This window comes from Solanum pennellii, chromosome 12 (assembly GCF_001406875.1).
Source record: "Solanum pennellii chromosome 12, SPENNV200".
NCBI lineage: Eukaryota > Viridiplantae > Streptophyta > Magnoliopsida > Solanales > Solanaceae > Solanum > Solanum pennellii.
The window spans coordinates 10412880-10430893 of NC_028648.1; the positions used below are offsets into that span (position 1 = coordinate 10412880).

Sequence of the window (18014 nt, forward strand, 5' to 3'; positions counted from 1 at the left end):
ATTTGACTCAGGAACTGAAGCCAGACCCATACAAGTGGCTTTACTCCTTTGACCGTTTCTCATGTTAATTCTTTCTCACCTATTCTGCTATCTGCTCTCCTCCATGTTTACCAATCCTGTACTTCTTCTGGGTGCCTACAATTCTTACAAAGTATGATGGCTTGTGTTAGAGTATTCATTTTGTCACAAGTTGCACAATAGTTTCCAAAAGGGTTTATACTGTCCTGGATACTTCCACTTGTTTTAAAGTGCTGGGTTAGATAATCAGATTCTTTCCAACGGTATCAGGACCGAATTTCAGTAAGCCTGTAATCTTTCCTACCTGTTCTGTTGCATTGGGCTTCCTCTCTTAACTCAACCTATTGAACCACTAACACTACTCCAGACATACCCTGTAGCTTGCTGAGCATTCTCTTTCTGCATTAGGGCTCACTCTTCAACTTATTGAGCTTACTCTCCTTCAGGCCCCTTTCTTATTCTGATGAGTCTACCTGATGAGTCCACTCGATCTGGAGCAGTCTGCAGTCTGCTCCACGCCTGCTCTTCCTTTTAAACTTCTTCGGTCTTTTAAAAGGAAAAAGAAAGGAAGAAAAAGGCCTTCAGTTCACATGTAACCCTGGAACGGGGTTACATTTACGAGAGGATGTTTTGAGAACCTATCTCACAATAGTTGTATAATGGTTTCTAAAGGAGTTTATATGTCCTGGGTTTAGGTTATTTACTGCTTAGCTCTTCCACTGTGGATGATTTAAATGCCCGGGTGAGAAATTTTTCCTGTCAAAGTGAAGAATATTTTGATAATTAACTATACATTTTTTATGTTCAAACATGAGTTTGCAGTTTCAAGATTGTAAGGTTGTCATTGTCAAAAGGTAAGTTTAGCTGATGCATGATCTCTAACAGTATGTCGACAAAGACTTTGGAACTGGTGTATTGAAGATAAGTCCTGGACATGATCACAATGATTACCTCCTCGCTCGCAAGCTTGGTCTTCCTATACTTAATGTGATGAATAAAGACGGGACTCTAAATGAGGTGGCTGGGCTATATGCGTAAGCAATAAGCTACTTCCTATTTGGAGCATTTTTGGCTTTTGAAATATTATAAATTGTTTTAAGATATGATTATTCCACTTGTGTAGTGGCCTTGACCGGTTTGAGGCAAGACAGAAACTTTGGTCAGATCTCGAGGAGACGGGCTTGGCTGTAAAGAAAGAGACTCACACTTCACGAGTTCCTAGATCCCAGCGTGGTGGAGAAGTGTGACTCCTATGTTCGGCTCTTTTTTTTTTTTGGAGGTGATAAAGAATAAATAATTCCTTTATCTTGGCTTTATTATGAGTTTACTTCTTTTTTTTTCAGATTATAGAACCTCTAGTTAGTAAGCAATGGTTCGTCACAATGGAGCCTTTGGCTGAGAGGGCACTTGAAGCAGTTTCAAATGGAGAATTGAATATTATGCCCGAAAGGTTTGAGAAGGTATGTAAATCATATTGGTAACTGTCTTGCTTCATATGGCTCAACATCATTTACTTTTCAACCTTTTGTTGTGAACTCTTCTCTGTTTCTACTTTCATTGTTTGAGTTTCTTAGGCTTCTAAAAATGCTAGATGTTGCCTCACATTCAACTAGAGGAGTCCTCTGCTTTTCAAGTTCTTTGTAATATTACTGAAGAAAACATTGTTGCTGAAACTTTTATATCTGTTTTTTGAAACTGTGAAACTTTTGTATCTGTTACACTGGGTTTCCGTTAGCTTCTTACTCACCTTTTTTCATCTAAGCCTTCTGCAGATTTTTGACTCTATTGATCATTTCTGATCATCAAAAATATTTTATTAGGAGTAATCCAGTAGGTGAAGAGTTTGAGGATGCATCTGTGGAGTTCTTAAGAATAACAGCACTAGAACATTACTATAGGTCATATACCAGTATATGAGGCTTACATACAAGTTCTTGTTGATACTCTTAGCATCAAAGTATACGGGTAGACCAAGTTAAAATGTGTATTTCTGAAAATGAACCTTTGGCGCTGTATGTATTCACGTATATGGTAATCTAGTTTTAGTTGCACCAAAAAATTGAAGCTTGAAAATAGCCTCAATGCCTATTAACCTTGACTGAATTTACTAGGTTTTCATTTGCCTATTTCTCCTGCAGATATATAAGCACTGGCTCTCTAATATCAAGGATTGGTGTATAAGCAGACAATTGTGGTGGGGACACCGAATACCAGTTTGGTATGTTTCTGGTAAAGACTGTGAAGAAGAATATATTGTTGCTAGGAATAACAGAGAAGCTCTCACAAAAGCCCAAGAGAAGTATGGGAAAAATGTCGAAATATATCAGGATCCAGATGTCCTTGATACCTGGTTTTCAAGGTTGTTTGTTTAACATGTTTTTTCCCCTTAAACTCCACTTGGGTATTTTTCTTATGAAACTATTTGGATATAATGATCTAGAATAGAAAATCCATCCTTCTGAACAATATGAATTTCTATGTTTTGATGCAAATTTACAATTCAAGGCTATGTCTTAGCTATGGCTATCTGTCTCCCATGTGTCTTCAAGATTTCTGGACTTTATACTTATGGTTTAAATTTGCCTATTCGGATTGTTATTCTTGTCTTATTTGTCTCAGAACCCAATAAGCCCCACCCAACTTGTGTTCTCATTTTCGATTTTGTTTACATAGTATTGTTGGTTTTCCTTTTTCTCTTGCATTCTGATTTATCATCTTTGCCTTTCCACATGCTCCAGGCATTCTTTTAACATATTTCCTATTTTCTTTAATCTGATATTTCCTGATTTATCTTTTATTAGTACTACAGTAACTATTGCGCAATAGAGCTATTTTTTTCTTTTCTTCTTGTCTGCTACTGTAAAATCTCGATGTTACTTAATTGTTATTTCAATTTTATGCATTTGAAATCATTATTATTGAAATTTTGTACTTATTTTTCGCCATTAAACTACGATTTGATAGTATTTTGCTTTCTGGTGTAATAGATCACTAGTAGTCTTCATATGTTTAGTCTATTTTATTGCTGATTTTTGACTTCCTCTGATTGAAGTCTTTGTTCCTTTCATTTAGTTCATTGTGGCCCTTCAGCACACTTGGATGGCCAGATGAGTCAGCAGAGGATTTTAAGCGGTTTTATCCAACATCAGTTCTTGAAACTGGGTTTGTACTTGCTCCCTTTCCTTTCATCTTTACTAGTTTATAAACACACGCATTGCACGTGTATCGCTTGCTAATTAGTATTAATGTTTTAAAATGACATAAACAATATTGAAGTATGTATCTGATGAAAATCCTTAGAGGAAAATACAAGTACAAATTGATGAATGATTAGCCTATTGGACTGATATTTATTGTCATCGCAAAACATTAACTTCTTTGTTTTCAAATTATGAACATAAGAATATCCTTTATTTTCAGGAGGTGAAACGTGAATTTGGGGAGAAATTATAAGCATTCTCTTAAAAAATATACCAAAAATTGGAGACAAAACTAACTTAACAACTTTAGAATAGATGAAATTGAATAACACCTCGTCATCTTCACAATGCGTATCTTTTTAATTGTTTATGTAGCCTAGTATGCTTAAAGATTATGGTTGGTATAATTTGTTGACCAAGCCTTGCTTGTGTGATACCTCATATTCCGCTATACTTTGAACTTACTCAACGACTGTAAATCACACTTGAGGTTGTTTAGGAGGAAGAACAAGCATAGAAAACTTAGAAAATTTGTAGTTTCAAAATGAGTAGAAACCTCTCCTTTTATAGCCAACAAATAGTAGTATGAACAGGTGCTTTTGTGCCTTTTTAGAAAAGTCAGAACCTTTCGGAAAAGTCACAACTCTTTGGAAAAGTAACAACCCTTCAAAAAGTCGCAACTTATCGAAAATCACAACCCTTTAATGTAAAAAGGTGTATGCATTTAATATAATATAAATAAATAAATATAAATATAAAATATAGAAGATATACTAAATTGAGTATTTTTGATTGGGTGTATTATAGTAATTTAACATTCAAATTAGGGAGTTCATGCTTTTAAGCAGTAAGTATAAGTATAGAAGATATAGATACAATAGATAGATTGTTTCAGGAGTTGGTTCAATGGATAGCATTCTTCAAGTCTTTTGCATCTCCTAGTGGATGAGTTAGTTACCATTTGATCTCCCATAGTTCAGTGTATAATACCCCCAAACTTTCTTGCACATCTTTCCTCTTCCTACTTGATTGCGCAGCTTTGAATCTTCCATGGTTTCTTTCCCTCAGTCACATTGATACTAGAAATGTGAAAATAAGAAGACCAATGTTACTGCAATAAGCCTGAGGTTCAGTAATGATAGTTATGCTTGAGAAATAACTAAAAAGTAAAGCCTCCTAATACTGCTATTTAAAATAACCCAAAAATTCAAAGCTTAGTGATGATACTAATTTCACCCACCTTTATTTGCTTTGAATGACATATAATTATGTTTTTTACTGTTAATTTTCCGTTTTGATTTGCTATTACTACATCATAAATTTTTATAATATGAATTATATGTAATGAACTGATTTATTGTTAAAAACTTGTCAGGTTTATAGTAGAAATTTGAATTTCTTTTCTTTCTGATATAGCTGATTTGAGCGTTTGATAGGATTAGGGATGCTGATATCAAATATACCTTCTAGGCTCAATTCCATATTAAATCATCTTGTTCCTCGCAATTAGTCTAAGTCCATTTAGCAATCAAGATGGAAAAAAACAATGGAAGTATCCTGTCTATTTAACAAACCTATTGATGGAAATTTGCAACTTCACGTGGTGTAAAAAAAGGAAGAAAAACAAAGGTCCATGTATTATTTATCATCTTAGTTTATGCCAATGTTGATATATTATCACTTGGGTCTTGAATTGGATATGATGCCTTCTTTCCTATTTGAAGATGTTTACTGCCTTGAAAGAGAAGTACATAGGTTCCCTCCAGCAAAAGTTAGGTGAGGTAACCTAATTTTACTACCATGATTAGTTGATAAACTCTTGAACTTCTATTACATTTACATGAAAGTGGGGCCAACTGTGGAGAGGCTTTTTGATGAATTCAAATGAGAAGTGACCCTATATTATGTGATGCAACACACACACACACAAGAATATAAGTGCATTTCAGCTCATAAAGTACTATGAATATGCACCATGAGCTTGTAATGGAATCCACAACTAATTCATAATGGTATAGTTGTGAGCAACCTCTGTCTAATTAACTGGACCTTGTCAATAGCTTCTTGTACTAAGTCTGGTCCCAGTACATTAGCCTCTCCAACTTCAAACCATCCTATAGGAGAACGATATCCAAAATCAAGGATGCAATCTCTCAGCATATCCTCAAAAAATTGTATAGTATGCTCAAACTGCCCATCTGTCTGCGGATGAAATGCAGTACTAAGATTTACTCGTGTACCCCAATGCTTCTTGGAAAGATCTCCAAAAGCAAGAAGTGAATTGTGACCCTCTATCAGAGATGATATATTGGAACACCGTGAAGTCTGACAATTTCATTCTCCACCAGGTGCAGTCTTTACTGGCAAGAAGTGTGCTGGATTTTGTTGGTCGGTTCACAATTTTAGAGAATCATAACCTCTTAAGGGTTTGTGGTAGCCCGATCACAAAATCCATTGTAATGCTTTCCCAGTTTCACTCTGGAATTACAATCTGCTGTAATAATCATGTGGGTTGCAGATGCTCAATTTTTACCTGCTGACAAGTCAAACAGCTAGAAACAAAGTTAGCAATATCTTTCTTCATACCTTCCCACCAAAACAATAATTTCAGGTCACGATACATCTTAGTGGAGCTAGGGTGTATAGTGTATCTGGATTCTGGAATTGTGAGCTTCCTCAAGAACAGTTCGTCTTAACCCATCTGCATTTGGTACACTTGCCGGTTACCTAGTCGAGAATACCATGGTCTTCTTACTTTTATCAACTTGGACCTCATCTCAGTAGTTGCTCAATTGCACATCCTCATATTGAGTGGCCTTTATGTGCTTTACTAGTGAAGACTTGGCTTGAACACAAGCCAACAATGTTTGAATTTCCCCCACAAAATCTGACACCTGTGCCTTTGAGTTTCTAAATATTCTTTGTCAACTCTCTTTTCAGGAGCCATATGTGGCAAACTGCCCATAGATTTTCTGCTCAATGCATCAGCCACCTTGTTGCTCGGATTCTTTAAAAATATCGCCAGATCCTTAAAAAGTAGTGCATTTTTGGAGGATCTGACACACGTGTGACAACATTTATGGAGAATTCGAGCAACTTAGTCAACCACAACATTAGCAGTACCTGAAGTATTACGAGTAGCCTGGGTAGGTAAAGCTAACTGCACATAAGTTTGACTGAGATTTCTCAGAGATTGAGAGTAGTCCCTGATGCGATGTCCCAACTGGCCACACCAGAAGTGAGTCTGGAAACTAAATGATGGGGAAGAAAGCCAAAATGACTAAAATAATTGCCCTAAATAAAGTTCACAAATTCTACCTTTAACATACTAATTTAGTGCACTATGTAAAGATTGTCCGACACCTAAAGTTAAAGTCCGTCAGCCGTCCGTGAGTTGAACTTTTTCTTTTAAAACAAAATTGATAACGTAGGAAATTTGTGCTAGAGGCATGCTATTCTTCTTTTGCTCAATTGTAAGTTTTGATGTCTTGCATGCTTAAATTTGTAAAGATATTTTAGTAAGTTATTTCAATTTAAACATGAAATAAGTTTTTTTTTTTTAAATTTCATATTATTAAAAGAATCTGCTTTACAAAAATATGTGTGTTATCATTTTCAAAGACAATAGAAAATATAAGACTTAACTTATGCTTGTGAAAATAATAACCCCTTGTTTTAATTTAATCGTCTTAGTTTTCTCTTTAGAAAATACTTCTTTAATTGATATATTTGGTAATACTTTATCTCCAATATTCTACAAGACCTTTTTAATATGACAAGATTCAAAGTTCATTGTAGTACACCATACAATAAATTGAAGGGGATTTTTAAAAAAAAATTAAAGGGGAAATCACTCCTTATCAATAGTTCTTTCTTTCCCAAAGTTTGAACTCAAGATCTTTAATTAAAGTGAAGAGACCTTATTCATCACGTCATACCTTTTGATTCATCTCGCCACAACTCTGTCTTGTGGTACATCGCACACATGAATTTCTCAATAAAGAAATTATTACCACTATTATGGCAGGCAAGTTATCATACTTTTTGTTCTGTGCTCTCTTTATTATTGTCAAAGTAAAGAATTTTATCCCATCAAAGTCATTTTTATTTTTATCTGTTATAATAGTTAATCTGATTTGTTTTCAAAATTATATATTTTGCATTCTAAAGAATTTGTAAATATCTTTTGTATGACCTAATAATGTAAAAAGATGAAGAGTACACTGAACGTTTTTTCCCTTTACCGGAGTTGCCATATTTTTGCGCCATCGACAATACCAAAGGACTTCCCGAACATCTTATATATGGCTTTCTTTTAGCACTAATTTACATGAAAAAATTTTCAAGCACTATGATATTAATTTCTTCAACCTACCAACTTAATGCAATAAAATTACTAAATATAAATGATTGTATCATTTTTGTTATCAAGAACTCGGGGTGCTTAATATGTTTCTCATCATAACAAATGGAGTATCATTTTTTCAAGTGCTATACTTTTATGTGTACTACCGACTTTAATTTGGCTGTCTAAGTAAATGAACTTGTACCACAAAAAAAGTTGTGGCGAGATGAATACAATTTCTTAATTTTTAATTAGAGGTCTTGATTTTGAACTTTGAGGAACTTTTTTTTGATAAAGAGTGATTTCACCTTTAATGTATTGTGTGTGAGGTACTACAATGTCTGTTGAATCTTATGGTATTATATAGTTCATGTAGAATATTTTTGTAATTAAAGAATTACCAAATATAGATATTAAAGAAGTATTTTTTAAAAAGAAAAGTAAGACAATTAAATTAAACCATAGGGAATATTATTTTTCTAAGCCTAAGCAAAGTTTTAGATTTTCATTTGTCTTAGAAAATGATTATACACATATTTTTGTTATGCAGATTGTTTTTTAATAATATGAAAAAAAAGAACTTATTTCATGTTTAAATTGAAATAACTTACTAAAATATCCTTAAGCATAACAAGACATCAAAACTTACAATTGAACAAAAGAATAGGATGACTATAGCACACAAATTTCCTATGTTATCAACTTTTTTTTTTTAAGGTTCAAGCAACGGACGGTTGACATACTTTAGTTTAGGTGTTAGACAATTCTTACTAGCGCACTAAATTAGTGCGTTAAAGTAGAATTTGTAAACTTTGTTTTGGTCCTTCTGGCTTTACCCCCATCATTTAGGTTGCGGACTCCGCCGAAAGTACTAGTCAAAACACGACATTGACCCACATGTGGTCTGCCGCAAGTCTGGAGGATTGGAGCAGTGGCGTACATCTGCATTACTGCATAGGACTACGATGTCCATATAAGAATGATGGTCCCTAAATACCCTTTCTATGATGTGGCCTCTATGCAGACTCTGAATACGAATCAGTCCCTGTCTGAGAACCCTGTTGTTGCTTTCCCTGCTCTTTGATTTGCACTGAAGTCGCCGCCGAAAGATCCCCATGTCTTGGCCTTCTTATGTACATGATAGGCTGCATGTTCCTCACGACCCTTGTTTTCATATCTTCCTAGCATGATCTGCATCAGAGTAGGTTAAAGTCTTCATCTGTTGGGGTACTGCATTGTATAGATGACCAACCAACACATTAACAAACCTCTGAACTCGAGCTGCTTAACTGTACTATAAGTAAGTAGCATAGCCAACTTACAGAATAATGGCTTGTGTGCTGGCTGAAATAGCAGCAGGTTCTACCAGAGTAGTGACTGAAAGTGGCAGGGTGTTATTGGAGCCATCACCGAAAAGAGGTGTTGTGCAGCCACAGTTACAGAAAAGAGGCATAGTACTCTTTGAACAGTTTTGTGCTGTCGGAACAGTTATCAATAATAGGCAAGAGTAATTTTTGAAAAGAAAAATTTAACTTTATGGCCGCCAATTGATATACAGAATCTACGTAGGTCTCTAACTGGAACTCTCTTCCATATGAGAAATACTGGTAGAGAAGAAAAGAGATGTAATGATTACAAGAGTGATGTACCATCAAAGTCAGGTGAAACATTTAATTTTTGAGCTGACCAGACAGTTCCAGACTTCACCCATGGGCCTCTACTGCCTCCAGGTTGCCCCGGGATTTCCTTCTTATACAATGTCACGCCCCGAGCTACCCCCGAGACGCGGACACGGAACCTAGGACCACAAGTGATCCCAAGCTAACTCTGCTGGCATGCTCATAGCATACTAAAGATAATAAACTGATGCGGAAGCTAAATCATAATTAAAATTGAAAAGATGGGGAATACCCATATGCTAAAACTGATATATATATGATGATGAGTTTAATACAAAGGAAATATTAACTTAATACTAAGCTGAATCTAACTATGTCTGAAATAAGCCTCTAAACTAGACTAGAAATACTGGGACAAGCCCCCAACTAAATTTAGCAAAAACTGAAACTAAATGACTTAAGACTGAAATGACACTCATGACTGTTGTCCTCGGAGAATGAGGACTCACCATTGAATCTGCTGAACAGGAGATCGAAAATTGATCTATGCGTGATTTGGATGCTGAGAACCTGAACCTACATCACGAGAAGATGTAACGCATGTATGCGTCAGTACTTGAAAGGTACTGAGCATGTAGGATAGAGCAAAGCTGAAATAAAACATAACTGAACAAGCATAAAGCAAGTATAATAATCTGACATGATAAACTGAATTCTGAGCTTACTGGATGCAATGACCAATTTATAACATGCTGAAACTTAATACTGAATATACTGATAAATGGTCAATGCAGAGAGTCTGACTGATCTGTGGGAGCTACTAATAACCGATAATAAAACCACATGAGCTTAATGTGGAGTCCGATGTATACGCCCCATCGAGAGGACCCAATATACCCTGCCAGAGGTATAAAAGCATTCTGGCGTGATCACTAAACTGATTGCCCACAGAGGGGACTTACAACCTACTTGGCTAGTAGTTCTTGGACTTTTTGGGTATGCTGAACCCTAGTCCAACTCGGTATTATGATACTCCCATGAATTCTGTAAATTTACTGATTATGTCTGAGTTTCTGTAAATACTGGATAGCTCGAAACTGAACATGCAAACTGAGAATGCAACAATTAATCTGGTAATTATGCATTTATAACTGAGGCATGTATATTTGAAATGTCTGAAATATCTGACCTAGCATGTGTAATTCAAGAACTAAAGAAATACATAGCTAAATTTTGATATTCCTGCAATAAACTGAATAATAACATGGTAATCTAATTTGGGACATATAACTAATAAGTTCATGAAGTTCTAGAAACCCTAGATCTAATCATGATATGGGAATCAAGAATCTGATTGAAAACTAGGAACCCAATGGGTGAAAGGAACCCACTAGTGAAATCCCACATACCTGGTTATGAAATTCACGGAAAAATACTTAGGTTTCGGGGCTGGAACTACTGGAACTTGTGGCGTTCTTGAACTAGGGTTCTTGAGCTTTTTCTCCTCTCTTGCTTCTAATTTTCTAAGTTTTGATTTAATGATTTGACTTAGATATGTTTTAAATATGTTTCTAGGCTTAAACTGACTAAAATCTGATGATTTAGGGTCAAAACGACGTATCTTAAGGTTTAAACAAAGTGGGAAAGGTCAAAAAGACCCTTAGGAAAGTTGCTGTCGGACCAAACGACGGCCAGGAGACGGTCCGTCGTCTGACCGACGCCCCGTCGTTGGGTCCGTCGACTGGGCCTGTTCGACAGGCCTTTACTAAAATGGGCATAACTTTTTACTCGGAAGTCTGATTTTAGCAAGGTCGGTGGCTATGGAAAGATAATGCAATTATCTATCTGTGGGTAGGTCATGGGACACCTAATTCATTTTGTGCTAAGAGATATGACCATTTGAAGTTGACCCAACTGCATTTCCCCTTAACTGTTTGCAAATTTTCCACCTACCGTCCGTAGGTCCACCTATGAACCGTGCTGGTCATACGTAGCTCTTGTCAGAGAGTGGGTGAAGGGAGTATTGATCGATGGTCACGGACTACAGATCGTCGTCTGACCTACGGACTGTAAGTCTGTCCGTCGTGCAAGACTTAACCAATTTTTCTGGGCTGAAATTTTTAGGAGTTTCTGATCCCATCGACGGTTGTGTAGGACGGACCGTGGGTCAGGCTACGGTCCGTCGATGCCACCGTTGGTTGCACCTGCAGATTTTTTCTGTAAAGCTGGTTTTTGGTCTGTTTTGGCTACGGGGAGTTACATACAACCTATTCACAGTGAACACCCCATCAGAGCTTATTTCCACCTGATAGTGTTTGGCATTGGAGAAGCGCCTCTGAAATTTTCAAATCTTCTTTAACAGACTAACCATCCTGTATATTTCATATTTTTCATGTTACTATCTTTTTAAGACTTGTGGTTTTCAAAATGTAAAAATGCTATATTGCAATAATGCCTGAACAGTAACAGTTACTTGGTAACAGGCACGACATACTGTTCTTTTGGGTGGCACGAATGGTGATGATGGGAATTGAGTTTACTGGGACTGTCCCCTTTTCAAATGTTTATCTTCATGGACTAATCCGTGATTCTCAAGTGAGTTCATGCTTTTAAGTTACTGCCTGAAATGTATGTCTTTACTCTTCTTGATGCACTTTTTCTAGATAATTTGTTGAACGTGCTTGCTGATTTATTATTCAGTGGAATTACTTTACCTGTAAATACAATTCCCTTCTATTTTCGGTAAAGAATGTGCACTTGCTTCTTGCAAATTTACATTGGTCGTAATCCGATGCGTTCAGTTAATTCATATTTCCCTCCTCTTCACAAGCTACCGTTTCAGCAAAAAGGGTACGTTGTGTAAAATTGTTTTACCACTTGAATAGAGTAACTTCTGCTGTTTTGGAGGAAAGTTAAGATTTTGTTCCTACCTAATTCATTGATTGAAGAGACCAATTTCTAAGAAAAAAGTTATTTCAGGCCCTGCATTGAGGTTTAATTTTTACACATTTCCCCGAACTTTTGGTTCATTAATCTTTGGACTGATCGGCTCCAAGCATGCAGTTTTTGATAATGTTATGTATATATTTGTGATAATGAGTTGATTTACTGAAACAATTGAATTTGGTTGAACCTGCCCTATCTGCATCTGAGTTGCATCCAGGACACGTCCAGAAACCATCATTAGTTATGATGAGATCTGGATTTATATCTCCCATTCCATGGTTCATTTCCTGCATATATTGTAGCTTTAAACTTGTCAGGGCTCTGTTTTCAGGGCAGAAAAATGTCGAAATCATTGGGGAATGTCGTAGATCCCCTTGACACCATTGCTGAGTATGGAACCGATGCTTTGCGTTTCACTCTTGCCTTAGGGACTGCTGGTCAGGTTTGTAATGAGCTCATTTTTAGTCAGTAAATTATGGATATCTATCTTCCTTTTTCTCCAATGGTGTCCACTGGAATGCTTTCATCAGCCAGCTTACGTCTTTGTTATAGGATCTAAATTTGTCCACAGAGAGGTTGTCCTCTAACAAGGCATTCACCAACAAATTGTGGAATGCTGGCAAGTTCATATTGCGGAATTTGCCTCGTCAAGATGACACTCCTGCTTGGGAAGCCTTACGGGCCCATAAGGTTTGCTTATATGTTTTTTTTTGACAATTTACTTCGAGATCTGTGGTTAAGAAGCAGTTAGGTACTAATGAAATAAAAAGAATGTTTTAAAGAGAAGACATACTTATTGAAAAAGAAAATAGTCTGAAAGAACTGAGATAAGTATTGTGGTATGACAAAATGAAAAATGCATTAAATCATAGATTGTCATTGTGTCTGATTAATTTTGGTGATCCATATTAACTCTGCCAGATCCAGATTGAGCTTCATGATCAGCATGGACTTCGAAGACTAAAAAGCTTAATCCTGGTTGTTGGCATAACTCTAAAACATGTCGATTTTTGTTTGATTTTGTTTACAGCTTATGCTGGAAACGTAGAAATTTTTTGCTGTTAAATAATTTGGTATATGGCGTCTCTGAATGTTGAAGTCCACTTCTTCGAGAATTCTCAGATCTGCATGGCTTGAGAATTCACATCCTAGAACAAAGTTAATCCAGAAGGGTTGTGTTCCACCGAAGCCTAATTTTTGTGGTGTTCAAATCGATATCCTTTTTTTAAAAAAAATGGTAACATTGTTCAAATCGATATCCTTGGTTTCTATATAGACGCTAGAGTGAGAAAATTGGTTTTTTGAAGTACAGTGGAATAACTTCTTCCATATATCTTAGATTGGTAATTTACTGGGAACTTTAGTGTTCACATAAAAAATTATAAGTCATCCGAGGTTTCTAAGGGTCCAGAGTTGAATTGTGTTTTAATTCCTTATTCCCTGCCAAGAATCTATCATTCGGAATTCTAATCTATTTCACTATCTACTGTTCTCTCAGTTTGATAATATAGAGTCTGTGCTGAAGCTCCCACTACCTGAATGCTGGGTGGTAAGATGACTTTTTTGATGCTTGCTAAGCCCAATATTGCATAGTGATCCTGTTGTAACAAGTTCTACACCATTCAGGTATCAAAGCTTCATGTACTTGTTGATGAAGTCACTGCAAGTTATGAGAAATTTTTCTTTGGAGATGTTGGAAGAGAAATATATGACTTCTTTTGGTCTGATTTTGCTGATTGGTATGTTCTTCCTAGTGTTTTTGGTTCTTTTACTTGGTTTCCGTGTAAGTCTTGTTACTCATTTATTTAAAGAAGACATTATCCAGTATTATTTGAATAAGACATTATGCAGTATGTGAAGTCCTAACCATTTAGAACCGGGAGCAACTTTTGTTGAAGATTAATATGTAGAAGAATGATGCTGATGGTGGGAAGAAATTTAATAAGTAACTCTTCTTACACTAGCTGATCTAAAATTTGAAGTTTATGAGTTCTTTCAGCAACCTCAGGTTAATACTCACTCTATCCTAATTTATGTGACTCCAGTTGGCCGGGCACGAAGTTTAAGAAATAAGGAAAGACTTTGTTATGTATACCAAATTGCCCTTAATGTCACTTTAATGCTTACTTTAGTTGACTTTTCTTAACAATAATGTGTAAAGTTGGACCTAATAAGGATAAAATGGGGCTGATGTCATTATAGTTGCTAAATAAGGAAAAATGACACTCTTTTTGGGACAGACAGAAATGGAAAGGGTGCGACATAAATTGAGATAGAGGAAGTATACATATGACTGGATCAACAGTCAAATATTTATAGATATTTAATGAATTGCTTACTACATATTCAGGATTAAGAAAAAGCAATTGGGTTCATGTGACCCATAATAATCAATGTAGATCCACCTCTCCAACACATTATCCAAAATCTGAAGTAGGGACTATTTTATTGAAGAGTAATATGTAGAAAGAATGATAGTGTTGGTGGGCATAGGAATTAAATTTGGAATTCATTCTACGCTCTTGCATGGTGATTTGCCTTGTTCATGCTTGAAGCACTAGCCAGCCCATTGTGATTTAAAAGAAAGGTCATTAACCCAGGCCAGTTCAAAAACTTAATGAATACGTATTAGGCATATTATGATTAAAGTTAGTTACAGTGATAAGAGTAGGTAAGCTTAACCTGAAAAATGATTATGAATGAGTTTATTTCTCCTTCATCATGAAACTAGTTACCTAATTCTACCATCAATTTAGTGACACCAAATTGATTTGTGATCCGTTTGGATTGAGCAGAATGTAAGAGCCTCTGTGTAACTGCTTACATCCTTTATCTCTTCTTTACTTAACTGACAGGAAGGTCTTCACTGCTATTTACTTCTGAATAAAGAGGAGACATAGAAGTTACCTGTTCTGTTTCATTCTTTTCATTTAATTCATCTTAGTTTCTTCCAGACCTTAGCGAAGATGGTATATCTTATAGTTTATCTATTTCTTCTTCTGTCCCTGAATCCTTGTCTATTTTTCAAGGTACATTGAAGCTAGTAAAGCTCGTCTGTATCACTCTGGAGATCATTCTGTTGCATCTGTATCACAAGCAGCTCTGTTATACATTTTTGAGAACATTCTTAAATTGCTACATCCATTTATGCCTTTCGTAACTGAGGAGCTCTGGCAGGTGATCTGATATATTCCCATAATTTCATGCTTTGATCAGTCACTTCTATTTTTTTTGTATCGGTATACTTAATGTCAAATCCTGATGATACAAGATGGGTGAGGATTATGCAATCAGATATTTATGAGAACCTACAATCTATGGGGAAGAGTTTCACTCAAGAAGTCAGAATATTATTATTGTTCTGATAATCTTGCATCATAGTTCTTTTCCATGTTAATTTTGCTTTGTTGTTCTTTGGTACAACATGTTTGTGAAAGGTCTAGCGCATGTGAATCTGCACTATCAAATGAAATGGTCTGAAAAAAAATAAATCCCAGTTGTCGATGTTGCATGACCTTCCATCTAGACTCTGTGATTCCCTTGTCTGTATCACACCTAGCTTGTTGTCGTTGATTTTCTGAAATGCATTAATATCTTAATCAGTCAGCAGAAGCTGAAAAGTCATTCGAACTATGACTTATTTGATCGGGTTTCTTCTCTTAAGTATTTGCTTGTGTTCTTGATCTGAGTCCTGTCACTTCTTAGGACAACTAGAAAATAAATGAACTGCGTAATTTGGAAGTGGTAGTAAATAGCTGATAAAATATTGTCAATCTTGAAGATGATATAAATTTGTAATTGTGTTAAAAAATAGATGAAGTGGAGACAAGTGGTGTACCTGTTTCTTTCCAATCACTGTTAACATTGGAAAAAAGTTAGGATTCTAATATGAACTACAATGTTGATGATACTGTTTAATTATTTTGCATATATTTCTAAATACCAGCTTTATTTGGCCATGGGCCTGCTAGCTGATGAGGGTGCAAGCCAGTAACTTGCCCTGCTCCAAAATCTGGAAAATCTTATAAGAACATCTGATTTTTTCTTCAACAGCGAAATAGCTTAAGGGTAATGCTGTTCTCATTGCAGTTTGATTCTCCCAATTGCTGCAGGCATTACCCAGTAGAGGGGAAGCTCTTATAGTTTCTGCGTGGCCACTTACTTCACTTCCCAGGAATATTGATTCCATAAAAAAGTTTGAGAATTTACAGGCATTGGTGAGTTTGACTTTCAGCTTTTTCTCCTAATTTTAATTTAATATTTGATTTTTGTTTTCCTTATATATCCCTTCCATCAATTCAGACTAGAGCCATCAGAAATGTACGAGCAGAGTATGCAGTTGAGCCAGCAAAGCTCATTTCTGCATCTATCGTCGCAAATCCAGATGTCATTCAGTATATCTCTGTAAGATCTCCACTTTATTCATTAACTTCTCTTCATTCAGGTAACTATCCTTTCGAAAATGTGGTGGCTATTTGTTTTTTGGGTGTCATTTTGCTGTGTTACTAATCAAAAGAACATGAAAAGATGCAGCCACACTTAAAAATTTTAGACCTTCAAAATTCAAGCAGATTAATAAAATTACAAGTTAAAATATTCCTAGATTCAATATATGTCTAGATTCTTTGGATATTTGTAGGGAATACTGAAGGGTATTCCATAACATTCGATGAAATATTAAAGTATTTCCCCTCTACAACCAGAATAGTGACATCCCTTATTATTCAGTTTTTGGTCAATACATACCATATTGTTCATATACTAAGATTGTCAACTAAGGAGCCTTCTTTGACGTTGTTGATTATCAATTCAACAGGAACTATTCTATCATCTTTCCTCCCTTTTTACGCATAATGTTGGTGGTTATCGTTGTTATCATGATTCATGAAAAGGATACATGTTGAAGGAAATCTTTTCTCTATATTCTGAAGGCTTTACATACAAAACTTGATAAGGTTAGAAATGATCTCATATGATAGTGAGCATAAGTAGTAGAAATTTGATAAGATTTGTGTAAAGACGTGACACTTGGGCCTAACTCAACCCCAAAAGCAGCCCATGAGGGAAGGATTACCCAAGTCCTCATAAGAAGACCACCTTTTCATTCCCCAAAAGCTAGTTCATGAGAGGAGGATAACCCAAGTCCATGTAAGCAAATCACCAGCCCATTCCCCTAACAATGTGGGACTTTTACTCCCAAGGCCCAACTGGAGTTTGGACCGAGAGCCAAATGGGCATTGACATGGCTTTGATATCGTGAAAAATTTGGCACCTATACCTAACTCAACCCTAAAAGCAAGCTCATGAGGGAAGGATTAACCAAGTTCATATAAGCAAACCACCAGTCCATGCCCCAACCTATGTGAGACTGTAACCCACTCTAATAATTAGAAATGATCACATTTGAAAGATAGTGTAAGTAGCTCAAAGAGAGGATAAAATGAGAGCTTCACTTGAGATAGTTTCACCACATCCTATGTAGACCTCCACATTCATTGGTCTGTAGGTGCAATGAAGGGATTGATTGCAGATTATTAAAAGTGATATGTAGAAGAGTCGCCTAAAAATCTAGAATGTTTCAGAATCAGTGCGGAGTTTGCTCAGAACAACTCAAGAAAAGGATCCATTTAGGTGATAGGAGATTATTTGTATTAAGGTTCAGTTGTGTACTTGTGTTTGGATTTACCTTGGGGTCGGTGTTTTTTAGGAGTCCTTTTCTTATGGTTACAGACTTTATGTCAGTGTAGGAACAACTGGGTCACGACTCGAGACTACACCTACTCGTAACATGGTGCTTAGAGACACAAGTCATGGTCTGCAGTCTTAGAATTTTTCGCTGGCTTATTTTGACCTAATCTGAGCTAGGAATTTGTGAGGGCGTTACAA

At 36.0% G+C, this 18014-nt stretch overlaps 1 protein-coding gene across 1 annotated transcript in view; it reads left to right on the forward strand.

Moving 5' to 3' along the window:
• Positions 1-18014, forward strand: part of LOC107007203 (valine--tRNA ligase, chloroplastic/mitochondrial 2) — a 34942-nt gene that overhangs the window by 15081 nt on the left and 1847 nt on the right. The window contains exons 12-24 of the mRNA XM_015205718.2: positions 904-1052; positions 1142-1259; positions 1362-1478; positions 2157-2377; positions 3091-3180; positions 11666-11777; positions 12460-12570; positions 12681-12818; positions 13627-13677; positions 13755-13867; positions 15158-15305; positions 16241-16345; positions 16431-16532. Coding sequence (XP_015061204.1) covers positions 904-1052; positions 1142-1259; positions 1362-1478; positions 2157-2377; positions 3091-3180; positions 11666-11777; positions 12460-12570; positions 12681-12818; positions 13627-13677; positions 13755-13867; positions 15158-15305; positions 16241-16345; positions 16431-16532 — 1575 coding nt within the window. The remainder of the gene's footprint in view (positions 1-903; positions 1053-1141; positions 1260-1361; positions 1479-2156; positions 2378-3090; positions 3181-11665; positions 11778-12459; positions 12571-12680; positions 12819-13626; positions 13678-13754; positions 13868-15157; positions 15306-16240; positions 16346-16430; positions 16533-18014) is intronic.